At 44.2% G+C, this 21,097-nt stretch overlaps 1 protein-coding gene and 1 long non-coding RNA gene across 4 annotated transcripts in view; one reads left to right on the plus strand and one right to left on the minus strand.

The window, feature by feature from the left end:
• The window catches only part of LOC114011636 (uncharacterized), a 41,782-nt gene that overhangs the window by 17,506 nt on the left and 3,179 nt on the right, over positions 1 to 21,097 (plus strand). The window lies entirely within an intron of this gene.
• BBOX1 (gamma-butyrobetaine hydroxylase 1) overlaps positions 8,540 to 21,097 on the minus strand; it is a 42,049-nt gene continuing 29,491 nt past the window's right edge. The window contains exons 6-9 of one of the 2 annotated variants that reach the window (XM_055814032.1): positions 15,511 to 15,616; positions 13,017 to 13,213; positions 12,177 to 12,343; positions 8,540 to 9,290 (exon numbers count right to left, since the gene is read on the minus strand). In XM_055814032.1, the coding sequence (XP_055670007.1) occupies positions 9,238 to 9,290; positions 12,177 to 12,343; positions 13,017 to 13,213; positions 15,511 to 15,616 (523 nt within the window). In that variant the 3' untranslated portion in view covers positions 8,540 to 9,237. Of the gene's footprint in view, positions 10,582 to 12,176; positions 12,344 to 13,016; positions 13,214 to 15,510; positions 15,617 to 21,097 lie in introns of both variants that reach the window. The other variant, XM_055814031.1, reaches the window with a different exon arrangement.

A 21,097-nucleotide genomic window follows, 5' to 3' on the forward strand; every position in this document is an offset into this window, starting at 1 on the left:
CATGACTGGGAAACCCCATTTCTAACCTATGTAAGCCAATGCTAATACGCACCAGGCCACCAGTGCTTTCAGCAGCTTTGGGCTTCTGTGTGCCCTGCAGCGGGGACCGAGCTGTGTGCGGCTGAAAGGCACCAAGAGCAGAGCAAGGCTGAGATGGATGCCAGAGCTCCCCCCGCTTTTCATAAGACACAGGTTGTGCCTGACATGGGTTGCTTCTCCCCGCTGGGGAAGCCGTAGCAGGTGTGGCTGGTGCTTTGAACATCTGCATGAGTGTCTGGTGTAGCATCCAAGCCTGTGGGTGTGCACCGAGCTGCTGGGGAGCTATCTGCTGGCTTTGGTCCCTGGGATGATGCTGGTACCACTCTGCTCAGCTCTGGGATGCTGGTGGGTCAGGTCGGGCATGGTGCCAGGGGTGCAGGCAAAAGTGGTCCTGGGCCCCCAGGGCAGCTGGACTTGGGAGCAGGTGCCTTGGAAGCTTTGAAATCAAACAGTGGGATGGGCACGTCATAAGTCTGGGCACCCTCCTGTACAGGCAGAGGTGGGGAGGCTGTTAACCAAAGCTCTGGAGCGAGATGCTGAAGGTCTGTGGTGGGTCCTGCTCTGGATGACACCTCCCAGTCTGTCCCCTGGTGCGTGTGTCCTGTGACCCCATCCGCACATGGATGTGCTGCTCCGGGTGCTGGGCTGCAGCCCTCTGGGCAGTGCACAGGTGAAGGGTTTTTTAACCACTGAACCAGGTTTGCTGCGGTAGGTCCTGGGCTGTGTGGCTTTCCCAATTAATGTTTAAAGTGGATGGTTTGATGAGGGGCATGTGCATCCGTAATGTAGGAGAGTATTCCCGAGGTACCTACCATTGGGTTTCAAAGGGAATAGTTCAGTGCAAAGACAGACATGTTGTTGTGCTTCCTCGTGGGAATCAATTGGACATGTAGAAAGGAAAGATTGGTTCCTTTGCTGCTCTTGTGACCGTTCAGTTTGGAGCTGTAGGGCGGGCTGGGACTGCTGATGGCCAGGTGAGGTTTGACCAGAGCATGGCGTGAGGACGTCATGTGTCTGGGCGCTAGTGCCAGCTCAGCATGGTGCTCTGCCACAAGCAAGTGGGTGAGACCAAAGCTCTGCGAGTAAATGTGTGGGCACTGAAAGCACCCTCACCGAAATGGAGATGAGTCTTGCTGAAGTGTCTCTTCTTCATGCAGCTCACAAAAATCTGGTTGCAAATGAACCACTTGCTGTACGGACAGCGGGATAACATGGGAGAAGTGGAACACGCTTACAGCTCCTCTGCTATGACCTGTGCCACGTGTGGAAGGAGGAATGCTCCAAGTGGGCATTTGCAGTGATGCTGAAACCAGGACATAGCCAGAATAAAGAGCCCAATAGGAACACAGGATTCCTGGACACATGCACAAGCTGGAAACATCTCATCCTTGCTGTGCTGTTTCTGAATGCCTCCTGTGTCAAATCTGAAGGAAAGCTGCACGGTTTGCTGTCACTAGCAGTGTGACTGGTTCCCCTGGGGAGTGAGCAGCACCATGCCCAGCTGTGACCTTCCTCTCCAGAGCAGATAGTAAATGGCTGGGGGAACTCTGCATGTAGGAGCTCCAGGAAATGAAGGACTGGAAAATGAAGCATCAGGTTGGGAGCATGGTGCCGCCATGCATGGGCGCCCAACTTCTCTATAATTCATGCTCAATAATTATCTCAAGGGGAAATCCATATTCCTAGCCACATTTGGGCTAAGAGGGGTATTGGGCAAGCTTGGTGCACACCCGAAATGACTGCCAGACTAGGATAAATTTGCTACTAACAGAGCAGATGTGACCAAAACTGACCTGAAGAGCTTGGCTTCACAAAAAACCCTGCATCCTTCATCACACTGTCATTTGGTTGACTCCTTCCAGTTAGAGGTTTTGTAAAATACTAATGGCTGAGGTTGCCTGCAGTGTGGTGATGGAGTTTCTCAACCCAGATGCATCTGGGTGGCTAAGTCTGTGAGCATCCCCTGGGGCTGCTAGAAGGGTGTCCCATCTCATCACCTGCAGGTAAACCTGAGGCCAATTTACTACAGGGAAAACAAACAGAACAGGTATTCAGATCTTGGTACGTGGTCCAAGCAGTACTTAGTATTAATAGGAGTCTTCTCCACTGGTACGGGTGGCTTTGGGCTTGGCCCTTGGCAGGGGAAGTCTGAGGGCACTGATCGCTCCTTTTTTGCCCCTAATGTGCTGGTCCCAGGAGGTCTTTAAGTGCCTGTGCTGGTGAAACAAAACATCTTCAGTGCTGTGGGTAGTCCTCCTATCAGCCAAAATAGGCCACTTTCAGGGGGGAAAAAAAACCTAAAAAAAATCAAAGCTACTGGAAGTATGTATATTTCTAAGAGGCTACAGCCTTTCTATAGTCTTTTCATTCTTTAGCATTTTTCCGTGAGTCATCAACAGCACTTCTTATTTGTGATGTGTGCAGTAGGTACCTGTGGCTTGTCCTGGGGTGGGCAGCCCTGGTTTCCCCAGGGGTCAGGGAGAGCTCCTGATGCACAAGAAGCTGCTGGGAGCGGCTTCTCACCAGGCATCCCTGTCAGCAAGTGATCCCGTGAAGGACTGTTGGTGCTACTTGTCTTTAAAGTCACAGTGTTATGATTAAATCAATCTGTAACCCTTCCTAACTGGGGTTTCTGCTGTTTCGGGGCTCCTTCCACTGTCAGAGTTTGCAGCAATTCTAATGCGAGGGAGAGCAGCCATTGGGAGGACCCTATACCAGAAACGCAGCTGGCTGCAGAGACATGTGCAGGACAGCCCACTCCTAAAGTGCAGCTCCCCGTGGGTGCTCTGGCATCATTAATTACCCCAAAGTAATTTTGCAGTTTCACTGTCTTCAGCCTGCCCTTGCAATGGCAGCCGATGCCGGGAGACTGGCTCGCAGTGCTGCTGCCTGCACCCCTGGACAGCCCTTTACCCTACGTGGTGCGCAGCTCTGCAGAGGATCCATACCTTAGGATAAAACATCCCTTCCCCAATGCATCAGCCATAAAAGGAAAAATGTTGGTGTCCTGGCTCCCTGAGATGCCCTGAGTCTGTCCGTGAGGGTACCACCAGAAGCCATGGGATGGTGAAGGGTTCCCCGCCCCTGTGAGCTGCTTTGAACAGGAACGTAGAAAATGTCAGGGATGATCACCAAGCTGGGAACGGTAAGTATTAAGTGGAAAACTTTCAGGGGGCTTTTCAGCTCCTCGGCACAGGAATGTGATAAATCATCCACAAAGTGCTTTTCCAGCAGATGTGGCTGTACAATGTGCGGTGCATCTGACAGCAAACATCTGTCCAGGCTGCAGCAAAAATGTGGTCTGTTTTTCCGATCATGTTGGTTTACCTTACTCATCTGATGGAGATGAAATTCCCCTGAACCTTGGCTTCCCCTTGGCTGTGGTTCTTCTCGGCTGAGCAACCTCTGTCCCGGCACCAGGGCAGGGATGGGGAGCAGACCGAGGGCTGCTGCAGCCACCAGCCGGGGCGGGGGGGGGGGGGGGGGGGGGGGGGGGGCAGGGCTGGCGCGAGGCTTCTAGCCCCGGGGGGATTTGAAGATTAAACTTCAGTTATGAGAATTTAACTTGGCTCAATTTGAATTGGGTTGCGGGTTGCATCCAAAAATGGAACAGGATTTACTGTCTTCCTCCGGCTAGGGCAAGGCTGTAATCTCACCAGCCATGCTTTGTCTTGCCGGACCTTAGTGGATCTCTCACAAGATGTTGGATCTCATTACGTTTCCACAAACTTCATCTGAATTCCCATAAAAGCAACTGAAGACCCAATACCCAAGGCCCCAGTTGGACCGCAGGCGTAGCCCTGCCCGTCAGCTTCTGGCCCTCGCTTGGTTCCCATGCAAAGAAGATGGCTTTGTGCTTTAGCTCCTGTTTGTGTCACTGCTGCGATGAGGTCACAAATTGGGGAAAGAAATTCAAACCACCAAGTGGAAATCTTCTAGGCTGGTTAAATCCCAGGCTGGGAAAGGAGCTCTTCACACTGAAGGTGTAGCCGTAAGCAGGCTCTGAAATACGTGACGTAACCCCTCTGTTGTATCTTCTTACTGAAAAAGAATTAATCTTATTGGGGAAAACCCCCCAAAACAAAACCAAAAACACTCAGAAGCAAATCCTTAGCTCTGGAGAGAAGTGAGGTGCACTAGAGGAGGCAATGTTTGCCCTCTGCCACCAATGGTTCCTTTAGCCGATAGCTACTCATTATGAAAAAAACAATTAAATTATGCTTTTAAAATTATTAACGATGGAAATAATGGCAACGGGTAAAAGGTAAATAGTATGGAAAGCATATAACTTATAAATAAAATATCCAGAGTTAAAGAACCTAGTGGATTGCATGCCTTTGGGCAAAGGGACGACGTTGTGAGGGCAGGGGAGTGATGGAGTCAAGGAGAAGTTGCAACCACCACGCACAGAACTGCCTCCGCGTGCCTGTAAGGGAGCCGCCGCCACATGGTGCTGGGGAAACGTGAAAGGATGAGGAAAGGCTCTTCCTAACTCTTTGCAGTTGCCAAAAAATAATCTAGTGATCTGGCTGCGTAGCGCATGTTTTTCTTGGCAATCTTGTAGAGGAGCCAAGAAAACGAATGGGTCAGGCTTTCCTCCTACCGACCCCCTGCCAGTGGGCTTGTCAAAGTGAAGCCAAAGCTGCAAGGGAGCAGCATGGCAAGGCTGAGTTGTGAACGCAGGAGTGGAGGTGGCAAAGGACCGCAGTCAGCTCCGGCCTCAGGTGCTTGGAAGGGCAGGAGCTGAGGTACGCTGTGCAGCGCTGCAGCAGCCGCCTGCTCCTCGCCTGCTTCCTTTCAAGGGCATCGTACGGCCCTTAGCACATTTTCATAACAACATTCCTCTTTGATTAAAGAGAAAAAGCAGGGCAAGATTTCAGAAATTGAGTATGGCATACTCTGAAAATTGCTGTATCTTTTCCGTGTCTGTTGCTCTGTGATCTTTGCTGCTTTGAATGCTTCTAAAAATAACTTGAAAGAGACGCATAGCTCGATTATTGCCAACACAAGTAGTTATTGATCTAAATGACTGCCTGGAAAGAAAGGATGATAGAGAAACCATGCTCTGCTATCCACATGTTTAGACCTCCTGCCTTATTTTGCTTGAGCTAATGGGGAAAGACATGTATCGTGGCACGGCAACAAAGAAAACACTCTGTCTGCTTTAAAGTTACTGGGCACTTTTACATATTAAAAGAAAAAAAAAATCATCAAAAAGACATAAAACATTGGACTTGAGATATGTTTTGCTAACTAAACTGGCTCGTATCCTACAAAACGCCCCAAAGGAGCTCCCAGTCCTTTGGTTGACCAGATGCCCTTGAGGCGATGTGAGCAGCCTTGGGACCATGCCGAATCACTGTGACTCTGCTGAAGATCCTTTTAATTAGTGCGGGGAAACAGTAGCTCGTTGATTGCTGCTGCTGCTTTTCTTGTTCCCCAGCACCGTCCTGCTGGAGATGTTGCAGGAGGCCAGGAGTTGTGCCTTTCCCCTCCCTCGTGCCCCTGGGAGGAGCGGCTGCAAGATGCCCTCGCTCCTTGCTCTTCAGATCTCATCCCGCGTCTGATAAGGAGGTTGGTTCCAGGCAGAAACACCCCGTACAGCTGCCATGGCTGTGCTCCAGTTAAAGTCTGATGCTATGGCTATTTTCTAGGGATGATGTAGCCAGTTCCCCGGCTTTGACGATTTCCTTTTCTAGTCTTCAATCAGACGTTGCATAGAAAGGTTTCGTAGGAGGGGTGGCGATTTGTTTTCTTTTTGTGTTGGTGTGGGATGGATTTTTTGTTTGGTTGGGGTTTTTTTTTGTTTACTTTTAAAAGGGGATTTTTGTGCTTTTTCTGCTTCTCAGTCTTTACCATGGTTTTTTGTGCTACTGGACTGGCATAACAGAGTGGAGGCATCTTTTGTTGTAAATTTAAAATGTGTGTACTAAATAGATTTCTTATATTAGCTTTTACCAAAAGTGATTTCAGATTTCCAGCATGAAATTTTCTAATATGGACTTGCCCTAAAGCAACAGCTTTATGAATGTGTAGATTAGGATAAAAACACATTTGCCTTAGGAAGAATTTGAGATGATATCCCTAAGTACTTTCTCTGATTTGTGTCAAGCACAGTACAGAATAAATATGTATTTTCTAGGAGAAATTCGTTGTATATGCGATGAAAGGCTGCATTTAATTTGCTGTGCATTTACAGAAGGGTGGCTTTTAAGCAGTGGTATGTGCTCTGTACTCTGTCAACTTGTACAAATAACTTAGAAGCTGAAAGTCTTTTAGAGTAAGGAAGAATCAGTCACAAAGCGATCATTAGTTTAATGAGCATAGCTACTTCTCCAACTTAGAGTAAAAGTGAATACAGCAAATAAACTTCAATCTACCAATGGAATTTGAGCCTGATGGCTGAATGTCTTTTTGCATAGAAATACCTGACAAGCGTTAGGGAGCAGCTAGTGCCTGCATTTCCCATGGCTTTGGAACGGCGTCTATTTGCCCTAACCCGTCGCCTTTTACCCTGCCATCAGATCAATGGGAACCCTGTTTAAAAGGTGCTGGTATGATGCAACCCCATGACAGCAGCTGCACGTTGGAGGGCTGCCGGCGGAGCCGTGCGCCCTGCGGTGCGTTAGGCAGAGCTGTGTGCTGGGAAAGCAGTGGGGACCAGCCTTCACGTCCTCATCACAGCCCGTACAGCCCCTGTGGGATGCAGGACTGCATCTGCCTTTACACCTGTGTCTGCCTGCGTGTACATAGACACACAAATACTATTTGTGTATGTACAGCTATATCTGGACACCTATATAGCAATATATTTCAACTTGCAAAGCTAGGCAGTTAATCCATCTTTCTTCCCCCAACAGCCATTTGGAAATCTCTCCAGACTCGGGTTTACTGCCTACCCAGCCCAAAGCTGGCATGCACAGCAGTGGCTAAAGCAGAGCTGGGCTGTGGTGATCGACACAGATGGGAGTGTACTGATGTGCCCAAGATGCTACTTGTTTTCAGCAAGCTTTAAACACTAGCTGGAAATATGGTATATAAAAAAATATTTTAAAATTTGCACGTGAGAACAATGCCATGGGACTGGAGCCAGTACCCATTGCTACAAAATCCAGTGCCAGGTGAAGAAAGATAGGGCAAAAGAGAAAAGGAATTTGCAAATAATAAAAGGAATATGTATCTTTCCTATTTCTCCACCTGTGCTCAGAGCCCACCAGACGCAGCTGGCTGGCTGGTTGGTGTATCACAAACAGCACAAAGATAACATGGTGCTATAGCTTCTGGAGTACAGCCAGCTAAGTGAAATCGTGGCTGTTAGCACCCTCTGGACACAGCCCAAAGGTTCCTCAGAGTTGTCTTGCAAACACCTCTTACCAGCTGATTTTTCTCTAGTACGGTAGGGGCAGTTGGGTCGGCCGTGCTGGGTGACCTGCACATGTCACTGTGGCAGCCGACCAAAAGCTAGAGCCATCTGAAAGCTTTGCCATCTCATTCTTCAGTGTGGATTTGGAGACAAAAGGGAAATAAACCCATTTGGGGCTGCTTCTATTATTTAGCCTGACCAGGCATCGGTGCAATCATCAGATCTACTACACGGATAGTGACAGAAACACTCTCTTTTCCTAGTGTGGCTACAGCAGACACAAAGGTGTTTAGAATTAAAATTTGTGATGTAGATAGTAGCTGGATCCCGGAAGCTGAGTAGAGAGTTTGCAGCCAGAAATGTAAGTTTTGATCGTGCTCAGGCTTGTGTGGGTTGTCCAGCCCTTTTCCTGTTAAACTGGACATCATGCCACAGCTCACAGGGATTAGGTTTTGTTTGCGCAGGACTTCGCGCAAACTGACAAACAGTTGCGACCATTATTTGTACTCCATTCTGCAGGAAATACTTTGCTGAATATATAGTAGCTACGATTATATTTATATACAATATAAAAGGAATTACATACTGCAAATTGCAGGCAAGTAGGGTGATTGTGCTGTTGGGAACCTGGAGGCACAGCACTCCTACGCCTGCCCATCTTGCCTGTGTATGTGGCATATGCCTGTGGTCTGCAATGCCTTTTTTTTTAAAAAAAAAATACTATGTTCTTTTATTTAATGTTGATACTACGTATTTTTGGGAAATGCGGTTCAGTTCAAGGAGGTACGAGTATATAACACACAACATATCTCAGGCATAAAGTTAGGAACTTCAGGGATCTCTTGTGGGAGTTTTTAATAGGGTGTATGTCACTGAGAAAAAATTCCAGCAATGCAAAATTAGGTCCGTTAAAAGCCTTGATTAATTCTGGGGCTTTTTTTTTTGGTTGTTTTTTGTTTTCCCCACAACTGTTCAAAGCTATGAGTTTAGTTGTATTTTAACGATGTAAGTATATGGGACAAACCTGAATGGATCCAGGTCTAATCATATTTACAAATATTTGTAAATAACAAAAATGACTTCGTATCTGTGTGCAAGACGTTATGTGTGAGATGAGGTACAATCTCAAGACAGTAATCAGTTCCGTAAAAGTTTTTAATAAACAGAAATGCCAATAAAAGAGTTTTTAGAAAAGTACAGAATAAAAGCAGAAAATATCTCTCCCCTATTAACCATTGGTATAAATCCCAAGATGTCTGGTTTTAACATTATAAATGGCAATCTTCACTCAATAGTTATATGGAAAATATCACAGTTAAAGCACAGCACTGCTGGTGTCTTAGAGAATACACGCATTAACTTTTCCTCATCTTTTCCCCCTTTTATAGCAAAGGCAAAAAATACTTTCCATGTTCCCAAAATTAATTATTAAAGGAGGCACCGAGAAATCAAATTACCACTAAAATCCAATTTTGTTACACTATATCTTAATGTCATAACTTTGATAAGAACATTTCACTATTTACTAGAGAGGAATGGATTTCAACCACACTGTGCTAGTTTAGTTTTGTTTTATTATTAATTATTTTATTTGATTATTCAGCTGAGATACCTGTTGACTGTAAATGATGAGTGGAAGTGTTTGCAAGCTGGTGTTAGCTCCTCGCTCATGTTGAAGGGTTTTGTGTCGACACATTTAATTCTGCAGTTATTTAATTCTGGGGTAACAGTTCTGTTGTTTTAGCCTGCTATGAAAAGACTAGGAATTCTTTGACTTTCAGGGAATAGTTTGAAAATGAAGAGTGGGACAGAGCAATCTGGGGGTGGAAGTGTGGTTATTTTGTTAGGCTTGCAGCACAGGGGAGAGGGCATCCCATTAGCTCGGCACCTATAAGGACAGTAAAAAAGAAACTGTGGACATACTGTTGGGTATAAGAATAAGACTTTCAAAATTCTTTTTCTTTCAAATTGGCATATGAATATAGGGGAAAAAAACCCCACTACTTTGGCTGCAGTAATTTTTTTAATAGCGTAATCTCTATTCAGAATGCAACCTAGAAGGAAAGACCCTGCAGACCAAGTCTATCAGAGGTGTGTGCTCTTTTATTTGGTAGAACAAAAATGGATCTGAGGTCAGTTGCCACTTCTCTGTCAGGTGCGGAGCCAATAACCACCTCTTGTGCTTGGTGGTTTCCAGCCACCGAGCAGCACCAGCATTCCTCCTCCTGACCTTACTCAAAAGTCTGTCTGTTCTGCAGATATTAATTACTTCTGTGCACAGCATCTGATGGGATTTCTGACCCTATCTGTGGCCTCTACACTGAGATTTATTTCTATTCCTAATGCAGCGGAAAATTAATATGATGCATTCTCTGGTAGCTCTATTGTTTCTGAGCTTATGGATTTAGAAACGTTGGAAAAATTATTTGTGGCTGTGAAAGTCATCACATGTACCACGGGAGAGGCACAATGCAGCATCTGTTGAATAAGATCTTGCATTAAAGTGGAGTTCTACCTGGAGAAGCGTGTATATAAAAATAACTCCACAGCAGTGGTTGTTTATTTTGATAGTGAATTTTAGTTATGATTTATGCAATAAAGAATGCCGCTCAGAAAACAGAGGAAGGTGCTGTTCATAACAAGTCTTTAGTAAGTAATACTTGAAGCTTTTTCTAGTTGCTGCCCTCCAAGCTTTCTAGGGAGGGCAGGTGTGCTTGTAGAGGCGAAGGAAGGCATTGTGATACCCAGCCACCCTGGCGAAGACTTTCAAGACGTTTTGCACCCTGATTTTAAAAAACAAATGAACCCACAGAGGTAGCAATGCCTTTTACAGACTGAAAGACCAGGGTACAGGTAAATGTTAAATTGTTATAAACAACAGTTTTCTTAGCTTATGGAACTCAGACAGAGATATATATATATATGTGATGTTAGCTTCTGGAAACACGATTTTAAAACTTTTTTGTTGTTGTTGAGGTTAGTCAATCTATGTTTTGCTCATTCTAGTTAGAAGAGAGCTCAGTCCCTATGCAGGACCCTCTTCCTGAGGAGCCGGAGCCTTGACATGACCACATCCCAGTCTGCATAGGCACCTTCCAGGTGACGAGTCACTTCTGAGTCCGACGGGAAGCTTTGGCGACCATGAAGCACACGCCAGTTATCAAATGTCACTATGTCTCCTATAAAGAGATTGCATCAAGGTTTGATATTTGGTCTGTTGCAGACAGATAATGTGGAGGTGGATTTGTATCAATGCTGATGGAGCAATAATTTCAAGTAGCTTGGCTGGAGATGTACGGAAATGACACAGTAATTTTAATTCAGCTGCTCATGCTCAACCAGAGAGGGCAGGCCCCTTTCAATCTGTGCTGCTTTTCCTGTACAACCAGGAGTTAAAAAGCAGAGCGGTAGGGGAGCCCATACTGAGAAAAGCAGAGCATGGGGGGAAAGGCGACTACAGCAAATCCACGGGAAGGTTAAAAACAGTAAAAGCCAGTAGGATGGTTTTTATTTGATCAGCTGGCTACTCTTTGTGCTATACACATCCCGCATTACTGTCCCTGTTAAGAGAATTTTATGAGAACAAAGTCAAGCCACTGAAAATTGGGAAATCACCTCATGAAGGCTAGCATGCCATTTTAATTCTTCTCCCTGATGTGCCACCATTATGATAAATCTCTAATTAAATAACCTTATAGTCTTTCTTTCCTTCTCCCCCTCCCCTCTACCACCCTTTCGGTGTGTTAATTGATGGCATGGATAGTGCTAATGTAATGTGAGGTACTTTGGTTTACCATTTATTATGTGACCTTATAAATTATTTCATTGCGTGTTCCCAATAGAGAGATATTAATTTCCTGATAGACATTTTAAAGAAACTACCATCACCGTACACGCGGCAGTCAGATCTGCTAATGAATTTACTTTTTTAACATCTCTTGAGAGATGAGGGACCGTTCATATCTTAATTTTACAGCTAAGGAAGGAAAGAACAGAGATTAAGGCCGAAGTAGTTAAATATATGCATAGACTGACTTTTAAAGAGTAAAGGACATTTCTGGGGCATGTTTTACGTTCAAAAACACAGCCCTGTACAACTCCAGCTGAAGTTTAGAGCACTCTCTTCTTCTGCAGATCTGCCTCCAGACACCTTGTATAGGCCACCCAGAAAAAGCAGCAGAGCAGCAGTGCCCTTCGGCAATTCATCCAGCACGATGCTGGCATTTGGTGTCTAAGCAAAGACGATAACTGAATTCCCCCCGGCACTGTTCAGCTGCCTTCAGCGTTATGCACGTTACGCATCAGTATCATCCTGGAGATGCTGTGCAACTCCTGCAGCCATCGGGAAGGGGCCTCACTAACCAACTGAAGTGTCATGAAGGAATTGTTTGGCTTAATGGCTGTACTCTGCATCAAATGAAGCAGAAGGAAAAGTATGTAATTGTGTATCATGTAACAAACAGACACTGAGCTGGGATGGCCCAGCAGTCTTACACATGATTTCCCATCTGTGGTGCTATCGCTATGACAAGTTACAATTTCCTATGTGGTATGGGTAAGCGCTATTCTCCCCCACCTTTTTTTGTTCTTTCTCCTTTATACTGTAAGAATGGCAAAAGAAATCTGTAACGTGAACATAAGGATGCACTATGAAATAAAACAGGTGATGGAAGGACTGAGATTTCCTCTCGGTACCAGTGCTAACAATGCTCAAGTGTTTTGGCTGTTAGGAAAAACATGGGAAAATCATTGCGAGGAGAGGCAATTTACTGACCTGGTTTCAGCTTGTAAGTAAACTTGTGTTCTGCGCTGTTTAATAAATCATCAAATTCCTTTAGAGCTGCATAAAACGGCCTCACTTTTTCAGCCGGTATGTCAAACACCGTGTCTCTTGTTGCATTATTATAATTGATGCGAACTGCTTCGCCCCTGGAATCCACGCTATGAAACACAGAAGGAAAGGGAATGTATTATGTCGTTACTAAAACATGTTAAGATGGTTAAACAACAAATGAACTCTCCTGCTGGGATTTCAGTATGTTTTTATAGTGAAATTCAGATTGGTATTGGGTTGGGTTTTGATAACTAAACCTAACTAGGAAAAGGGAGAATGCGGAGAAAGTGTAGGTGCTTAACGTGCTAAAAAAATTAATCTATTTTCTATACTCCTCAGCTGTAGAATCATCAATTTTTTCAGTTCAGCAGATTATGAAAATTTGTGTTTGATCTTTTCATAGTATATAGTTCTTAATCGGAACGCTTCAAATGATGACCTCTCTTTGCGTGATGCAAATGTGCATCTGCTGGAATTTAGGAACAGCCCCAGCTGCTGTTAACCTGTGGCAGCACCTAGAAGCTGCTCTGATTACCAGCACTTCTTGCTAGTGTGTGGCAAAACCGAATCAGGCAAGCCGTGGTACACAGCACAGAAGTCATACACTGGCAAAAAAACCCCGAACCCAACCAACCCAGCCCCCCAGACCCCTCCAAATACCCGCAGACCAAGCTGAACCAGCCTTTCCCCACAAGGTGGCAGGAACAGACCTTCTCCTACCAACATGCGAGCCACCACACAACAGGGGATTTATTTTCCCATGGTGTTGAAACTACTCACTCTATAATCCTTTGTTTACATTGCACAGCAAAATCACAGAAGTCCACCCCTATATCTGTATAGTCTACAGCAGTAGAGGTCAGGATCTGATATGCCTGAGGGTTTTGTTTCTTCAGCATCCTGGATACGTGAAATCCATCGACGACTTGGCTTTCACCTCCTGCAGCCGTTTGCTTTATACAATGGAGAAACTGAACCTGGAAGGAGTTAACATCTTGTTACGAAACGAATTAGCTTGCATATTTAACAGTTCATTAGTATCGGTTCCCTCCTATCTGTGGTTCTGGGCTTTTGGGGTTGTTTTCCCATTTTTTTTCAGGGAAAGACTGAGTTCCCGTTACTGCTGCTTCACAGCACCCTGCCACCGCTGTCCCAAAGGCAGAAAATTAATGTTCATAAACTGCATCCCGGCTGGGACGCCTTCAAATGCTTGCAGCCTGCAGGTCAGCTGCTGGGCCTGGGGCTCGCTTCTTTCCTTCGAGTCCCTCTTTGTGCCAGTAACAGCATTTTAAACGCATTTCAGTCTCATCTCACCAAGGAGGATTGTCTTGAGGAAACAAAACCTGCTGTGAATTATCTGCTCACAGAGGGGAATAGGTGGCTGTCACAGGAGGCAACGGGCCCGGCGTCTCTGTGCCCAGGTAGGGTTAAGAAAGTTTCATTCCACTTCACAGCAAACTTGCCCAGGTGTAAGACGGGGCAGAAGGCCTGAATTGGGCTCTTGGTGGCACCGGTGTCAATCTGAGACACTGACACGGCGGTAAAGCTGCCTGCGGCATCAGTCCAGCATCACGCAAAGCGCGACCGTTCATCTTAGCCACACCACACAAAACACTGAGCGTTCACCTCTCCCTTCTGTGATGGTGAATTATTTCGGAGACCACCAGGAGGAGGGAAAAGACAAACCCCAATAAAAAAAAAACACTGGAAGAGAAAGGAGCAGAGAACAGGGCTCGTCCCAGAGCCCCCCACCCGCTGGATCTGCAGACCCTGAAGATGATGACGAGGGGGGAAACTGATTGAACCGAGAGTGTAGAAGGGCAGCTTGTTTGGAAAGGACATCAGCTACTTTATTCGTGTGATGAAGCAGCTTCCCGCCCTCCCCTGTAGTCCTTTTGGCCAACAAGCTGTGGGGAGGACTGGGGCCTCCCGCTGAAGGGAGCAGGAGGCAACAAGCTCTTTGCTTTTGCGGGTGCCTCGCGCAGGGTGGGCACAGCCTGGCACTGCCAAGCAAGGCAGCCGTGCCCTACATCATGGTCAGCGACGTTGGAAAAGTTGAAAGGGAGAATTTAGTGCAAATGAGAATTTAGTTTTACATTCTAGAGAGCTCATGTTTCTGCTAGATCTAACCGTCAGTTGTGGTTTCCTTGGGGTTTTTGTTTTCAACAGGACACCTCCTAGAAAAATAGTTGCCAGATGAAAACCTAGGAAATCTAAAAAATACTTCTACGGAACAGTTCTGAAACTAATCATCGTCTGTTCCAAACCATTTCTTCACATACTTGTCATAAATATGTCTTAAGAATTCAACTATTGTGTAATAACTAGATAAAGAAAGAAAACTACACGTTCAGGACAATGTTAAAAAATAATTCAATGTGCTTTAATACTTTTATTTCTTACAAACATTTCTTGAATGAGAAAGGTTACGCTCTTTTTCTATCGTTCCATAGCAGTGTGAGGTTTGGCATGGACAAGACAGTGAGCTAAAAGCCCTTTTCCATTCTTACTCCGCGCTAATGAACAGGATGCTAGTGTGAAGTATTTGGTACTCGCGGATAACTCACGGTGGCTTTTGGTTTGATGATAGAAACAACTGATACAAAGTACTCCACAACATTAGAAAGGGAAGGTTTATGGGAGCAAACTTTTCCAGGGTTATCTTTGTTCCTTTGTACGTGTCCCTACTACTTTCCAGTTCTCTGCTGAGTTATGTGGCTTAGACTCTGATATGACAGGGACAAGGTGAAAACTTTTTTTCTCCGGTGGTTGCCAAGCTTTACGGAATGCGCCGCTTTTTTTTTGTCTAGTATGAAAGGGTAAATAAGTGTCTAACTTGAATCAATTCACAGAAAACAGAATATAGCATCTTATTCATATTTCCTCTAGTAAGGTCCCCTTTTAAGGTGAACAGATGAGTCCTAAAATGTCACCACTTGACTATAGCATTTAGACACCTAGCTTTTTTAATATAATGAAAGCAGTACCAAGAGCACCTACAGGACCCTGATGTTCTCTCGTGTGGTAAAATTCTTGATATTTTGTGACTGTCATTTAAAAATTATGGGCTACATAATGGACTTGTTATGCAGAACTTGCATCGTAATGTGTATCTTGCATACCCATGTGTATGTAGGTCGTTACAGGCAGATTAGTATTTTGTTATTTTCGCATTGCTCTTTTAAGACCCAATCCCGTCACTGCATGCTAACCGTATTCCGCGCTATAAGAACATTTCCTTCTCCCTTTTGTGTTGTCAGTGGATTCGCCTTACCCCAGGTGGATGCTGCAGAACAGGGTAATCAGTGTGAAAACACAGTTTCCCGGTGGTGTAAGCGACGTTGTTAGCATCTGCTTTGTCCTGCACTTGCCAAGTTGGTCTTTGCAATGAAAGGGAAAAGAGAAAACTTGTTAGAACAGCCAGCCAGCATGCCAGACAGTGCACACTGAATCCATGAGATCGTGGTCATTCCATCTTTGAACATGAAAATATTGTAAAATTATAAGGAAATAATGATTTAACAGTGTCTCCCCACCCCAGCACAGAAGGCTTGTTTTGGCAGTCCTAGATTCAAGCTAGAAACTGAAGTGTGCCAAGGGACGTCTGGCCCCAATGTAACATCTAAAACGATGGATTTCCAGTGGCCATTTGTTTTGGTACATAGCGTCTGTCTTGAAATTTGACAAAATTCAGTAAGAAAGTACACTGACAAAAAAAAAAAAAAAAAGGTCTTATTTCTATGACAAAGATGTGAATACCTCATGTTGCAGCAGAATCAAAATCTGTTCCGAGTGACACACTGTGCAGGGGAATTTCAGACCAAGAACCGCACGTTTTGTTTGCACAGAGTTCACGCGGCTGAGGACGGTCCGCAGCAGATGCTGTGTTATGTCCGTGTTACCGACCCAGACATTTGTCTGGAAAAGTCTTAAGTCACCATACACAGCCCGTGTAATCACAGGAGCACAAGTGGTTTAAAAAAAAATACAAAACTCATTTTCCCTTGTCAAATACTACAGACCAAATATATTATGTTTCGGATGGTGTGTCTCTCGCATTACTTCTTATGAATAGTTTTTTTAAAAAATAGGCTAAAGAACACGCAGACAAAAATTATTTATATATATTATATAAACACTTTTGTTCTAGGAGCGGTATTTAGAATAGAAACAACGTAAAATGCTAAAATGAAATTTCTGAAAATGCTGGGGGGAAGCCCCCTCGCATATGATTTGCAAATGTGTTTAACTGCCTGAGAGAAATAATTTTTATGACTTGGTACAGCACATATTCCTCAGTACATGACTTCAGTACTCAAGTATGATAATTTCAGCCACACTTCCACAGTTCCCAGTTTTACAGCCGAAAAATAGCCCATTATATCATCCTCATCATTAGTACTGAAGGTAGGTAGGTTCACTATATCTTTAATTTAAAAGGCTCGGCTGTCACTTGATGGTTCTAGAAGAATTTAACCCATTTTAATGGCCACATTATATGTAATACAGTTTCTGGAATGGTAGTATTTTATAAAACCATTGTAAGGTTTTGCCAAAGCAGTCGGTGTTTTTGTGCTGTTAGGCTTTGAGAGGGGCGCTGCACCCGGGAACCTTCCTGCCAGGCAAGGAGCTTCGCTCGGAGCTCCAGTTACTGGCCTGGGGGCAGCGATGCTAACAGAGAACTCAGCACCGAACCTGGAAAAAACCAGCCTTGCCTTGGCAAAGTCTCAGCTGAGCTGGAGTATCAAGTCAGACACAGGGAGGGAGCACGAGAAGGAAGAAAATGTGGGTGATGTCAGAGGACTCCTGGCCTTAGGGGGAGCAGAGTGGGGCGGAATGGTTTATGGTTCAGTAATTAGAGGCAGGTTTCAACATCAGTTTCTCAGGCCGGTTGACAGAGGAGGAAATTTGGCACCAGGCAGGCGTAGTAATTTTTTGCATGAAGTGACAATGTGGGCTCAGCCTCCCTGAGCAGAAAACTGGCCCATCTGTTAGATCCACTGTCTTGCAAACCCACCACGCTAGGAACTGAAGCCATGCTCGAATCATGTCTTGCGCTTCATTAAAAACCTAAGCCTCGTTCATAAGAGATTTGGGACCCGTGTCCTTGCCTGGGAGGTGCAGATGGTTTGGCAATTGTGGGAGTTGTGGGAGCACTGGGGAAGCCCTTTGTGCCACCCCAAGCCCTGGACAAGGCTTCAGGACCGGGAAGGAGCACAAGTCTAGGGTGAGAGAAGTCGAGCAATGAGTTGTGGTATGACAGGAGACTTCGTTCATGGAGTTGTGCCTCCATAATGTAAAAGAAAAGGTTAATTTAAAAGTGTGGAACCTCTTGACATTCTTATATGGCTGATACAGTGAGTGTGTCTGCTTTTTAAAGTAATGACATTTTAGGTAGCATGTAGCAAACAGACACCTAGACAAGAAAAAAGGCTTTTGTTGTTTCCATGTGTCAGGGTTACATTCGTTGCAGGTACATTTCAGTTTAAAATTCATGGCCCTGTTGAGGTAATGTTTTATTTGGCAAGCTTGCCAATTCCAAATTTATCCTTTTATTTCTAATATTCGGTAGGCATTGTATCTGGCTGCTAGTGAAATAGCAAGGGAATTACCCAAAGTTATTTTGTTACAGTTGTAAAACCCACCTCAGAATTGATGCTAGTAAGAAATGAACTTCTGTTTTAGAGCTGAAGACATGGACTGTAAAATGCCGCTCTAAGTCTGTTATTAAGACTGAAAACTCAGTGGAGTTTCTGCTACTGCAAGAAATATTTAAGAGCAACACGACCAGGCACTACAATAACTACAGCTAAAAATCAAACAGGTTAAATTAGAAGAAAAGATGCTACAGGGAAAGAGTTTTTTTCTTCTCTGTAATGTTTTTAGGCTGAGTTCCAGCTATACATAGTAAAAAAAAAAAAAAAAAAAAGAAACCAACAAACTTTGTTCCTTATAAAACAGCCCTACCAAATACCCAAAATGAAGCCAAAAGCATTGAAGTCTTTTTTTGAGACTTCATGTGATGAATTACACATTTAACAAACACTGTTTATTAGGCTGTTTGAATACAGTTCTCTAACCATTTTCTGAAACGTTTAGCATGTTACCACTTCACACACATCTGTACTGCACCATTTGAAACTAGTTTTGGCACTTTATCTTTTAAAAATACTTTATGAATGATTTCTTAAACCACTGCACGTAACAACTCAAAGTTTACACACGAATCTGCTTGTATTTTCCAATGTTTTAGGATTGGCTCCCTTTTTCCCCCCACCCTGAGCAGAGCACTTAGGGAAAAAAACACAAGGTCTAAAGGGTCATTTATAATATATTTCAAAGCAGTAATCATTAACATCACCAGTATGGTGGTTAGATTAGCTACACGTTGCTGAAGAGGTCAGGCTGCAAACGTGTGCCTCTGCACATGTGCATGGGCCCAGGGAGGAAGGAGACTCGATAGCCATGCAGCAAAGTGGAGATGGTGTAGTATTTTGCAACCCAACTTTCTGTGCACAGCCCTTGCCATTAAAGAAACTCCTCTTAAAGAGAGATAAAAAAATAAACCAACAACTCCTCACAATGCACAGAGAGCTCGACGCTTGGAAGCAGCGTTTTGCCAGCAAAGTGCCCACACGCAGCAAGTGACACTTGCTTTTGTAAAGTGTTTCCCATAGACTTCATCCAATCTGAAGAACTCAGTGACAGGGGCAGGCAGTATCCTTCTAATGACTCGTATGAGCTTTGGGTCAAGGTTTATCTATTTCGGTAACAAACTCATCTTGCACAGCTCCTCGGCAGGCCAGCTGTGCTGTATGGTGCTGGCAGCTTGCCCCTGTGCTGCCGTGTGAGTTGGTATGCTTTTGGTGTAGCCTTAGCAGAGGCATCCTCACAGTGCATCCTGGAGACAGCTACACCCTTTGTGACCTCTGAACGGGTGAGGTGAAAGCTGGGATGTAGGGAATAGCACACCCACCCCCCATCATCCCTCAGCTCGGCTCTGAACTCTGGAGCAGGCTGCCTGTGTGCGTACAGTTACTTTCTCTCCTTGCAAGTTGGCAACATTCTGAAAAAGAAAGTGCGTTCAACACTTTATGTTCTCCCCCTAAAAATCTTGGCTCTGCTAATAGGCACATTGTCTCTCACACACCCTACCCCCTTTACCACCGTGCCTTTCCTTTAGCGCTGGAGCATCCACTCTGCTCCCAGAGCCGGACCATACGCCGCATGTTGGCTTCACCTGGTGGCAGCTGCATTTTGTTTCTTGAAATCCAGACTAGTCTGCAAAACTGGTCTTTGGATGTCAGGCTATCTTGGACCTTAATTTATTCAGATTTTAATATTGCAAAATCAATCTAATCAGACACAGAAATGTAATTAGCAACTGTCAAATGACCAAGAGTAGATCTACCCATGGTGGCTCAATTGGGATGGTGTAAGACTTCAAGGCTTTCAATTACTGAAATTATTAATTCAAAGATTATTTGTTTAAAAGCAAATAGAAAAAAACCCAAAACTGAACTGGATATTCCAACTATGTTTTCCTTTAAATGCAGAACTTGTAATGAATTGGAAGATTTCCCTAACATTGAAACTCTCTTTCTGCAGCCTAGTAAGTCCAGGAATTAGCAAATATGTTTTGGAAAAGCAAAGAAAATGATAACATTTTATCATTCCTTTATTGTGAACCCTAACAGTTAAGGAAAATAAAAAATAAGGTTTAATCAACGCCAATAGTGAAGTTGGTTTAAACAGTGAAAGAAGCTCTAACCATTACTTGCTCAAATGGTGTGGACCAAGGTCACGTTTCAACCTTGATCTTGTACGGAACACTAATGGGTGGGAGTTTCTTTGTAGGATGTATTAAAACACATTTAAATATATATCTATCTCTATCTCAAACACTCAGAATTTATCCTGACAAATTACTTCTATTGAAACCATCTTTAAAGAGAGTAAACATTAATTCAAGCTGACTTTAAATAAGGTGAAGCATTTAATAATCTTTACTGATTATAACTGTATTAGGGAAAAGTCAGTGAGTGGTAAGACTAAGGTTTTTTTAATTAGAAAAAAAGAACAACAATCTGATGACACACCTGATAAACTGGCAAGTCTCCCTAGGGCAGCCTAAACCTCATTAGCTGAACTCGGGCAAGGACAGTATATCCTCACTGTTAATGCACATTTATAAAGTAAGGGACTTTTCAGTCTCTCAAACAGCAGAGTTATCACAAACTGGGTGCTGCAGACAGTTTCAGACCGGTGGCTGGCATTTCAAACAGCAAGGATGGTTAGGAGCTGAGGCAGGGGGCCAGGCAGGGTGGTAGATGTTTCTTTAATCTTACAATGGTGCCGAGTTCAATATAAGACGTTTTCGAATTGCCTTAGTGACAGGCATGGTACAGGGCACAGCAGATGGACAACAGGTGAAACACAGTGGGCTGCCATGTCAAGAACATTAGTCTAGATAATGTTATAGATAGAAGATTTAGAGATCATTTCCAGTTTTAGAATCTAGGAACTACTTCTAGATCCAGCTCTCAGTCCCTGGAACTTAGGAAAGCCACTAAAGGTTCTGTTGTAACCTAAGCACAAATTCATGGTGCATGTCAAAGGTCCTGTCTGGTGGTGGTGGGGTTATTGGTATTGATTTTTAAGGGGTTTTGGGTTGTTTAGTTAGTTGGTTGGTTTGGCTTTCCTAACTCAAAATGCTTGTGCAGCTGTCTGGATACAAACAGAACAAATGTTTCATCCTCTAGATACAGAGGAAATCTGTGAATCGGATATCCCTAAGAATCTCCTTGTATCTGTTATTAGGATCATGTCAAAACAGAAATAGAAAGCAGTAGTATTTTCAT

Source organism: Falco peregrinus, chromosome 9 (genome assembly GCF_023634155.1).
Source record: "Falco peregrinus isolate bFalPer1 chromosome 9, bFalPer1.pri, whole genome shotgun sequence".
Classification (NCBI taxonomy): Eukaryota; Metazoa; Chordata; class Aves; order Falconiformes; family Falconidae; genus Falco; species Falco peregrinus.